This window comes from Garra rufa, chromosome 3, assembly GCF_049309525.1.
Source record: "Garra rufa chromosome 3, GarRuf1.0, whole genome shotgun sequence".
NCBI lineage: Eukaryota > Metazoa > Chordata > Actinopteri > Cypriniformes > Cyprinidae > Garra > Garra rufa.
The window spans coordinates 33,622,028-33,634,043 of record NC_133363.1 but is presented as its reverse complement, the minus strand read 5'-3'; the positions used below and the strand labels follow the sequence as shown (position 1 = coordinate 33,634,043).

Sequence of the window (12,016 nt, the reverse complement as noted above, 5' to 3'; positions counted from 1 at the left end):
TGTACATAATTTTTTTTTAAATGATTTCCTTAAGACTACATTTGACAAAGTTTTTAAATGATTGGTGTTTCTTTACGATTTAAGTGAGAGTATAATGGAATTAAAATGTTAATTCCACTGTTTCAATTTTTTTTCAACAAATGACAGTTAAACATTGTATTTTTCATTGAATCTTTCATTTAAAAGATTCGTTTAAAATGCAGATTAATTCAGTAATGATTGTTTCTTTACTGAATGAATCAGCATTTTTGAACGTTAAGTATTTATGAGTCATTCAATCATTCTTTCATTTTTTTTAAATAATTAATTCAAATAGGGGTGTGCGATATTGTCACAGTTATGTCTGTTTATGTATTTGGTTTCGCCCATTGTCTCCCCCTGTTGATCTGTGTCTTTTGGTTTAGCCCATCGTGTGTGTGATTCCCGGCACCTGTCTTGGTAATTAGTCACCCTTTATAAGTCTGTTTGGTTCTTGAGTTCTCTGTTGGTCTTTGCAAATGTTTGATGTCGATCGTGTGTGGATGTATTTTTGTTCCTGCCTGTTCCTGCTTGTGATTCTAAAGACTTTATTAAATGTAATAGTGTTTATAGTATACCTCGTCTCGTCTTCTCCAGCACGCTAACTCATAACAGAAAGACCGACCTACAACAGTTTACCCGGCACCTTCTCCTGCGTTTATTTTTCCGTTTTCATTTTTCTCAGTGTTTTGTTTTTTGATTTAAATGGACACTACAGTGCAACTTCTCCTCCTGAGGCAGGGGGAACGCTCCCTTGAGGACCACACACGTGAGTTTCTCCTCCTGGCTAACCAGTCTCATTCCCCGGATAGCAGCCTTATCATCTACTATCACGTTGGACTAAATTCCACCACCAAAGCGCTGCTATCCGGGAAGGGTCCTCTTGGGAGCTTGCCGGACTACATCGAGTGGGTGTTGGCGTCCTGTCAATCATCCTGGACTATCGACTTCGTCGAAGAGGACGTCAGCCCCACTCCAGACCCAGAACCCAGCCCAACATCACCCCGACAGGCGGAGTGGCAGCCCGAGCCCACCGACGATGGAGAGCCAGAGCCGAGAGCGACAGAGCCAGAGCCTGAGCCATCGGACCAGGTGCGAGAGCCAGCTGTAACATCCGTGACGGTGGAGTGTCAAGTGGAGCAAGAGAGGGCGATAGAGAGCCCTGCCCACTGCACCACCACTGGGGGTGAGCTTGAGTATCATTCTGGGGACTTAATTGACTTTTTCTCCGAAGTGTCTGTGCATGAATCATGTGATTTAATAGACTTTTTCACGGAACCACTGGCAGACATAAACTTCCCACCCACCCACCCTCTTCAGCCCACACCCATGTCTGTCTGCACACCGCTGTCCCCTGACAGCCCCTCAGCTCACCCTCAGTTCACCACCTGTGCAGTGGGCTCGCCGCGGGGCTGCCAGTTTCCATCGGCATCTAGGTTGGAGGATCCCTCTGCTCCGCCTCCAGCCTCCGAGTCCAGGACTCCGCCTCGGCCCTTCGACCCTGCGGTTCCACCACGGCTCTCGACGCCCTCCTCTCCACCATCGCCCGTCGATCCACCAGCTCCACCGGGCTCCATCGTCTTTCCGGCTCCGCCCTGGTCAGTCGTCACCCCATCGGCTCCTCAGGACTCTGCTCCTCCGGCTGCGCCTCGTCACGCCGTCCCACCGGCTCCTTGGGACTCCTCCTTCCTGCGGGCACAGCCTCCATCCTCTGTCGCTCCGGCTCCGCCGCGGACCTCCGGATCTCCGCCTCCGCATCGGCCGCCAGAGCCTCCTGTTCCACCTTGGCCCTCCGGAGCCTCGGCGTCACCCTGGATCTTCGGCTCTCTGTCTCCGCCTCGGGCTCCTCCTCCACCGGCTCCGCCTCCGTCGGTCGGCCCCATGGAGCCGGCATGCATTCTTCCACCATGGCTCCTCCCTCCGTCGGCTCCTCCGTGGGCCGTCATCCTGGCTGTGGTCTGGGTCTGTTCCTCCTGCCCTGGATCCCTCCTGTCTCCTCCCTGGCTCCTCCCACCATCGTCGCCCCCTTGGACTGTCTGTCTTCTCACCTGGACTTTTGTTTTGGTCCCCCTCCTGGGGTGGCGTCCTCCGCCGAAGCCCCCTCCATTATGGACTCTGGTTTTCTGTTTTTTCGCCCTTTTTTGTTTTGTCTTTCTTTTTCTACGGCGCGAGGACACGCCTATTCGGAGGGGGGCGTAATGTCACAGTTATGTCTGTTTATGTATTTGGTTTCGCCCATTGTCTCCCCCTGTTGATCTGTGTCTTTTGGTTTAGCCCATCGTGTGTGTGATTCCCGGCACCTGTCTTGGTAATTAGTCACCCTTTATAAGTCTGTTTGGTTCTTGAGTTCTCTGTCGGTCTTTGCAAATGTTTGATGTCGATCGTGTGTGGATGTATTTTTGTTCCTGCATGTGATTCTAAAGACTTTATTAAATGTAATAGTGTTTATAGTATACCTCGTCTCGTCTCGTCTTCTCCAGCACGCTAACTCATAACAGATATATGTTGTCTATAGTAATATTGTAATTATTTGCGATTTGACATTATTGAGTATATCAAATGAACCAAACAAAAACACACATAGAGAGTGCACGCATACACTGAGATGTAGGTTAGACTACTGTGTGCGCATTTAAAGTTCACACTTTCACTGCGTGATTTAATCTATTCTATTAAAATACATTTAGTATTCCCTTAAAATTCAAGATAAGTGGGCAAATACGCCCCGTATGACTGTTATATGTCTTTTACATCACACAAAGAGTACAGTTTTGTCTCCAAATATCAGTACGATATGATATTATTTTATAAAAACAGTCCAATAAGCAAAGTTAATATACTGACTTTATAGATACATTTCAGATACAAGTTTCTGTTTTTGCTCTATTTCATCAACATAATAGTTGACGTAAAACTGTTTTGTGTCTCTGAGCAACAGAGTTTGAACAAATCGGTTGAATGAATGACTCACATATGCAATAATTTATCACCACCTACAGGTAATTTGATGTTTTTAAAATGCCTTTAAAAAATCTATTTAAACTAATTGGAAAAGTTCATTTCTGTTACTTCTGTAAATTTCATGTTATTTTACTTAGTTTGTGGGAGAACCGAAAATTGAAACAAACAAAAAAAAGTAATTCTCAATATTCAGAATCAGGCAGTTCTAAGTGAGAGTTGATGACAAAGGTAATCAAAATGTAAAAATAGGGAAAATGTTCAATCACAATCAAACATCCATTGGCCAATACTGAAAAAATAAAATTATGTTGATGGATTCCTGATTTATTATGCATCACTATTTATAAAAATTCAGACATAAAAAGTGTATCTACCCCACAATGTAGGAGAAAGAAGAAAAGATTTAAGAGCTGGAGCCATAGCCTCCAGGCAACCCAAGTTTATGTCCCAGGACTCCCGCCTCATGGTCCTTTCCTGATCCCAATCTATTCTCAACTCTCAAATTAAGGCAAAAGCACTAAAATATAACTAAAGAAAGAGAGAGAAAAGGTTTAAACATCAGAACTCCTTAAATAACCCACTTGATCCTTCTGTCTTCTGCCTAAACACACACATACCTACACTTGGTCTTGTGACTTTCACGTGAACGCCTGAGGAATGAGGCAGTGATCACTGGAGTTAACTGACATTCAGGAAGAGCTGAATCAACTGTCAGTTCTAACGAAATTGCAAAACTGGCCCTGGTTCAGTCACTGTAAAAACAAGCCTCCAGTCTGCTCCCTCACCTCCTGTCCCCATCAAACAGTCTCCAGTGGGACCTGACCTCAGTCCTCACACCGCAGTGGAGAAGAGTTCCCAGCCAAAGAATCCGCTGCATACAGAGATCCACATCATTTATCTTCGACATGTCAAAGCATGGCGGAAGTTCAAGCTGCTAATGCTTTACGATTACAGTTTTAAAACAAATACAGTACGAGTGATCTCCTCCTGAACTTAGAGGATAATCTCCACGCTGTGGTCTGCCACTGTAAAACGATAAGGACAGAGGAAAAGAAGCACTCCAGCACTCTGCCAAACGTGCCGGGCTCAGGGTTAAGCTAAACAATACAGAGAGGCTTTCTCTGATAAGACAAAGGAAATGGATGGAGGAAATATTCTGCACATCTTCAGATGGTGAAAGTTGGCAAGGCTTATCTAGTTTCAGTGCACACAGAGCAGTGTGGGAGGTGTCAGGGGGAGTAGATGCCAAAAGCGTCTCAAATGCAAATGGGAAAGAATTAAAAACAACAGATTATAATGTGAAAGTTAAACACAAAGCCAAGTGCGAATGTGTTGGTAATAAACAGCCTTTGTGGTGTGGACAATGCATTTGTTTACTAATCATTACGAAGTGAAAGTGTTGGTCATTATCCTAATACTTGAATAGCTGTCAGTTGACTTCCACTGACACTCATTTGTTCTGTTTAAACAAGACCATCTCTTGTTTGTTCACTATATGTTTGTGGCATTGACATACAACAGCAATTTTACGCCATCTTTCTCCCTCTCCAACGCAGCCTAGATACACTGGCAGTAATAATAGTAAAAACTGACAACACACGTCACAAATGAATCTACAAAAAGATATTAAAGCTGATTCTGTTCTCTCGCATACATGTATCATAGTAACAACAGTTTCTCAACGCCATAGTTACAACAGTTATTGTTAGTACATTAAACCTGGTAATGGCAGAAAAATAAATGACAAAAAGACTATAAAACACAATAAAAGCAATTAAAAATATTGAATAAAATTAACTATGTTCTATATGGTCTTTAGATATAAAATTCAATATGCATTTGAAGAACAAGTTATGACTTGTGATCATTTGGCACAGTATGCATTTTTTTTTTTTGAAAGTGTATAAATCAAATTTGATATAACTATTTGATATTTTGGTTATAAGATGACAAATCATGGCATATATTGTACTTTATGTTGGGATACAATGGTTCTCCTAAAGCACTGCATGACTTTACCTAAACTTTCCTAAACACCTGCAGTACAACAAGCATGTGAGTTTTTTTTTTTTTATTGATTGATTGGTTAAAGCACATTAAGCTGCAGATCTGAATACAAAGTTTATTAACTAATAGCAGAATGATATAGAAGTTTCTATAAAAATATGTGAGTTATTATGAATGATAAATGTGATTAACCAAGAAAACCTGACATCTTTTGCAGAAATTGTGTTTTAAATATTTTCTAACATTTCTTATTTGTCAAACTGTGTTGCTACTACATCAATATTCAACATCAAAAACGTTTTTTCAATCATATATCATATAGTTCACAATTCTCACATTATCACAGTTTATTTGCTATAGTTTAGAAAATGGTATTAAAATATGACAGAGTTAAACTTTGTCAGAACTAATTTATCTTGATAATGTCAAATAACTTTGATAGAAAGGTTACCAGTTACAAAGCAATGCTTAATTTTGTTCAGTATATGGTGTAAAAAATTAAAGAATTAAAGAAAAAAAAACACTTAAGCAAAATGGTCAGATCAAAGTGTCTGCATAATTTTTGGTCCCAGATTTTGTATCAATTTTACTGGTAGTCCATTGTATGAAGACTTTTTGGGTATAATATGTCAGTTTACTTTATTTTGCTATCCTCACTTACATAAATGAACTATTGTGTCCTAGTAAAAAATATCAACAATTTTATCTGGTGTCTGAATAATTTTTGGTTTGACTGTATATCATATCATATGTGACCCTGGACCACAGTCTTAAGTAGCATGGGTATTTTTGTAGCAATAGCCAAAAATCATTAGAATATTAAGTAAAGATCATGTTCCATGAAGATATTTTGTAAATTTTCTACCATAAATATATAAAAACTTGATTTTTGATTAGTAATATGCATTGCTAAGAACTTCATTTGGACAACTTTTAAGGCGATTTTCTCAATATTTAGATTTTTTTGCACCCTCAGATTCAAGGTTTTCAAATAGTTGTATCTCAGACAAACATTGTCCTATTTTAACAAACATTATATCAATGGAAAGCTTATTTGCTCAGCTTTCAAATGACATAAGAATCTCAATTTTGACAAATTTACACTTAAGACTGGTTTTGTGGTCCAGGGTCACATATATTCTTTGGCACCAATTCAAAACACACCTGTTGACCTGTTAAACACTTTTCAAAGCAGGTCAAACTTGACCCCTGTTATTCCTAGAACAAACAACACCTGTAATAACTATGGTATTCTCTTTCAGAACTAAAAAATAGATTCATGGTGTGAACAAAAGGACATTTGTTGCTTCTTTCCAACAGGACCACCATCCCTCCATCTCTACATATTTACATTACAGCGAGAGTAGAAACAGCTACATTTGGAGACTGAACAATATCTATAGCATTAATAAAGACGTTATTGTTCTCGAAATATGCTCAGCAGCCCAAGAATGAACGTCAAGTGATGTTTTGTTTACATAGTTACAAAATGCGCACGACGTTGTTTGGTGAGGTGAATGTAAACATCAGTAAAGAAGCCCTTGAACTTGACAATTAGCTAAGTGAGTAAACAAGTCAACCACACACACATCTACAAGTCAGCAAGTAGGTGGAAAGTAAGGAAAAGTTCCTACTTTTGACCGGCGGCTTGGTGGCCAGTGCTGCGATGTGTTTCTGCAGGCTGATAAGTTTATTCTCCAGGGCTCCGGAGCGGTAGCAGATGGAGGCGAGCTCTCCCTCCAGCTCCTCCAGGATGCTCACCGACTGACGGGATAAATCCGACAGCTGCCGGAGCACCGCGCACAGAGTCAAGCCGCACACATCCACCAGATCCGTGAACATCGCACCGCGACTCTTGCCGCCGCTCTTGCACACATCTTTAGGGACTGTGGTCCTCTTGCAGAAGGGCATCTTTTCTGCTGTTACAGTAAACTCCCTTTAAAAGTGCGTGTTTCGCCAGCGCTGAAGAGTGTTGGCGGAGACTCTTGCTCGGGATTGCGCGTACAGTGGAGGCATTTTATGCATTGTAATTGATTGTCCACTGTGAGGAGCTCTGCAGCGCTCCAGTTCACACTAGATCACTGCAAATCACAGCTCCAAACTCCCATGAACTGCGCCTGAGAGACCTCACCCACTCGTGCAACAAGACCCTATGAGCTGAATCTTTCACAAAAACTCAACTGCGCGTTCAGAAAGCTGAGTGGCTCTGCGCATGCCCACAAAAATAAGGTTTTAAAAGTGACTCCAAGAAGACTGGGAACAATGAGAGTAATAAAAACCCTTTCCTCCACTGCATTTGGCCATCCCTAAATACACATCTGGTCTAGTGTGTGTGTGTGTGTGTGTGTGTGTGTGTGTGTGCGTGCGTGCGTGCGTGGGTGTGTGCGTGCACGCTCTCCCCACCCTGAACCAGAACTTGGCTCACCTAGATGTTTTGTTCATCCAGTCTTTCCACACTGGATGGCTAGAAAGAGCGTACAGACAGAGTGAGGTCAAAATGATGAGGAGAGGAGGGGAGGGGGGAGAGAGAGGCTGAGAGTCCTCCATGTTTTATAATCTTATCAGGCATGTTTCTCCATGGCTTCATATGAAACCTTATCTCATACAGGGAATTGATTGGAAACATCTGGGCCTTGTTTTGCCTCACTGTATGACTGTCTTCATTGTTCCTGGTTCCCCACCCCACTCCACATGGCCCAAGTGTATGACAGGAACCGCTCCTGGTGGACCTTTTCTTCATGGCAACTCTCCTCCCCCTCGTTTCGTTGAAAGGACTATTTTCTACTCTTCTGTTCCTGGTTTCTTTTCATGTCTCCTGCGATAGACTGTTTCTGCCAAGTTTGATTTCAGGGAGTGAGGTAGTCTGGCAAGGCTCACATTTCATTTTCATAATATTGTATTTTTTTGCAAACAGGGGTAGCCAGACTCTTATTAACTTATAGCAGTGGAGCAGATACCAGGTGATAAATGAGGAAAGGCTTCAAATCTGACCTGAAGTTTGATGTGATCGAAGTGATTTATTTCTATCTTTTAAATGTGCAATGACTATGGAAGCCCAAAAAGTTATAATAATGACATGTCAATCAAAATCAAAATCTTGTGATACTAAGTCACCAAGTCTTATTATTTCAACTTTTTGTCGTAATTTTCACCATGTAGTAATTTTATTTTCATCTTTGAATGCATGATGAATATTGGAAGCAGATTTTTTTCCCACAAAGGGAAAAAATCACACTTTGGTCAATCATAATTATGACATAAAAAGTTATAATTATTGCAAAAGAAAGTTATAATTATGACAATGAAAAATATGACATACTAAGTCATAATTACGAGATGAAAAGTCAAAATCATGAGGTACTAAGTCAAAAAGTCAGACTCTTGACAATGCACTTAATAATTTTAATTTTTAATAATTTTAATATTTTTTAACCTTTTTTTGTTAACATCTTTACTTTTTCTCATAATTTTGGCTAATGTGCATGACTTTTTACATTTGAGGTCAAAAATTTACACACACCTTGTGGATTCTGCAAAATGTTAAGTATTTTAGCAAAATAAGATGGATATTGAGATTTTATTTTTTATTTAGTACTGACCTGAATGAGATATTTCACACACAAGATATTTACATATATTCCACAAGAGAAAATAATAGCTGAATTTATTTTAAAAAATGACCCCGTTCCAAAGATTCTTAACACAGCGTTGTTACCTGAATAATCCAAAGCTGTTTTTTTGTTTTTTGTTAAGTTGTTCAAAAATCCTTCAGGTCCGACAAATTCTTTGTTTTTTCAGCACTTTGTGTATTTGAACCCTTTTCCAACAATGACTGTATCCATTTTTTACACTGAGAACAACTGAGGGACTCATATGCAACTATTACAGAAGGTTCAAACGCTCACCAATGCTTCAGAAGAAAACACAATGCATTAAGAACCTTCTGTAATAGTTGCATATGAGTCCCTCAGTTGTCCTCAGTGTGGAAAAATTGGATCTCAAAATCATACAATCATTGTTGGAAAGGGTTCAAATACACAAAAATACTGGAAAACCAACAAATCTGTGGGATCTGAAGTATTTTTCTGAAGCACAGTTTAAATGTTCAGGACAAACAAGGGACTCATGAACAACTATCACTCTTTAACTATCACTCAGCTATTCTCTTGTGGACTATATGTAAACGTCTTTTATGTAAAATATCTTTTTAAGGTCAGTACTAAATTTAAAAAAAAAAAAACCTTCCATTTTGTATGATCCCTCTTATTTTGGTACAATAAGTGACATTTTGCAGATTCTGCAAGGTGTATGTAAACTTTTGACCTTAACTGTATCTCATGAATGAAATTTTTTAATGCCATTATTATGACTTAACAAATATTTTTTTTATGTGTAGGAGGAACGGGCTTCCATACCAGAGAAACACCTTAAGTCCATCAGCACAGTGAGGCAGGCGAGTGGTTTCAGGATGATTATGCGTTCAAATGCAGTAGAATGTTTAAACTCAAGGACACCAGAGCCTGTGTGTTTTTAGTTTGTATTGCGTTCTGGCAGACAGCCCCTGCAATGTGTGTTGAGGTGAGCCGTGCTGTGCTGCTGTGGACCAGCAGGCCAAAGGCTGCAGGAGGAACAGGCTGAAGCTCAGCAGGACCCATATGGCCTTCTGGAGATGAGCCTCAGCTATGTGGCACAAGAGGAAAACATACACACAGGTGTGTTCCAATTTTATCATACCACAGAATCAACAAATCCTAAAGCAGAATTATATATACAAATATTTTCTTGAGTTTATAAACACCCACTCATTCAAACATCGCCAAAGCTAAGATGTGAATTCAGCTGATGTTTACTCCCGAGCCGAAACCGTCCTGCTTATTTGATTTTGATAAATCTAATGAGCATGGTCAGACTCATATTTAATTGAACATGAAGTTTCTTTCAGTTTATAAACAAACTACTCAGATCCAGCTTTTCCTGAACTATTTCTGCTACATTTTGAACTAAATATTAGATTACAACATGTGTCCTGGAAATCTATTCTTGGTTCCAGCCCTAATAAAACGCACCTGAATCTGAAGTTTTAAAAAAAGGATAAAAAATACCCACACTTGCAATCTTTGCACTTAGAACTTAAAAACAAGGAAATAAACAAAATAATAAAGAATAAATGTATATGTGCGTACATGAACAAAGACATGTCCTGTTATTGACTAATGTTAATTTATTTAGAGCATAAGAAGGAAGAAACTCCAGGAACACCTTGCTTAAAATATGCATAAAGAAATATTAAGGGATATGTCCTTATTGACTACAACTGAACTGCACATTTCTACAGTGGCATCATTAAGTGAAAAGCTTACTTTGGCGTGATACCGCACCTACACCACTAGGTGTCAGTACAAATACAAAACAAATGTCAATTCAGCCGTTCAAACTATTTCCAGAGCACATCTTGCACTGTGGAATACAGTTATGGTATCCTACCAGTACAGTAAAGGCCATTACTATCATGGGCAAAACAGAACAACTCTATCTCCAGTCCTTGTGCTAAAACTGAGTGCTGAGGGAAGCACACGAAATTCTAAATGATGCAACACACATTCTAAATATTGAATTTAAAATAGTGCATTCATTCACATTCCAATTGCAATCAAGATATTCAATACCACTAAGTAAGAGACTTAACCACAGTACAAGACAGGGTCAGAAATTATCTATTTTTGTTCCCCGGAATTTGATTTTTACATTTGCGAGGACAATTTTTATAATCACCTTAATATTATAAAACAATGCTATGTTGTCTTTAATGTCAAATACTTAAATTTACCCTATTACTTTAATAAAATACGTTAAACTGTTGTAAGTAACAATAAATTTAATATCTAAATTATGCATGTAAAAAAAATAGGAGCTCATAGGATTGCAGTGTTGTGACAAAAATAATTATTGTAGATTTTTGCTCTTTATATTTTAATAATGTTTATTAAAATCGACACGGAACATAATATAAAACGTTTTTCGTTTTGGCAACATCACATTCTGGCTTCTTAGACAAACATGTCGGTCCATGGCGTTATCCAAGTCTAGCACAAGTTATACAAAAACTGTTATAATCACTGAAGCTACGAAATTCATATTTTACTTAGATCTGCACTGTGTTGTTTATGACGGCTTTTTCAGCGCTGACCAATCTTAGGGCCTCTGATTGGCCAAAGCATTCCTAAGTTCAACGGAAAGAGGTTTGATTGGCTATAAGGCTCAACGCTGCACAAAACAGCGCGTAAAAGCAATCTGATGTGGTGTGAAAGAATGAAACGCAATTCCGCGAATTAACACTTTTCATTCATCTTAATCGCAGTCATTATAGGTCGTTTCATTGTGCAGGGGCATTTTTTGCCTCTTTGACTTGCATTTATGGGGCATTTTTGCAAGGTCTTTAAAACGTATGTGATTATGCATGTTAAATATGCTGCAGTGGCCTAAGCCCAAGACAAAGTTCTCTTCAGAGACAATAAAGTATACTTTACCTCATACTAACAGCCAACCTAAACACCTACTATGTGTATTTACAGGAGTCAGGACATGAACACATTTAGACTTTCGATACTTCTAAATGTCTGTTCAGTATTCCTTATGTAACACACAACACAATTTTGCATGTGTGATGCTTCAAATGAAGTAAAGCAGTTGTCAATTTTACACCACTAAAAATGCATCACTTAGCTACCAACATATATAGAATATCTAATTATCTCTAATATCTAAGTTTTCCTCAACATTATGGAAATCTCAGAGAACAGGAGTTCTTAAACTTGAAGTGTGCTTTTAGAACTGGCATTTATCAGACCTGGGACAGTCTACCCAAAAGTGTGGGTATAGAGACAAATCTGAAGTGTCAAAACCTAGTTCTATTACATTATTTAAATTAAAGTAGTACCACAAATTTGGACACTTTAGAGCACCTGCATTTGCAACAGTGCACCCTATCCTGTCCTTCCTCTTTATATTTTTCAACAAAAGACAAGATTCA

At 39.3% G+C, this 12,016-nt stretch overlaps 1 protein-coding gene across 2 annotated transcripts in view; it reads right to left on the bottom strand.

The window, feature by feature from the left end:
- Positions 1–7,086, bottom strand: part of nhsl2 (NHS-like 2) — a 125,641-nt gene extending 118,555 nt beyond the window's left edge. For both annotated transcript variants that reach the window (XM_073835977.1, XM_073835978.1), the window contains exon 1: positions 6,621–7,086. In XM_073835977.1, the coding sequence (XP_073692078.1) occupies positions 6,621–6,897 (277 nt within the window). In that variant the 5' untranslated portion in view covers positions 6,898–7,086. The remainder of the gene's footprint in view (positions 1–6,620) is intronic.
- Positions 7,087–12,016: the final 4,930 nt, after the last annotated feature.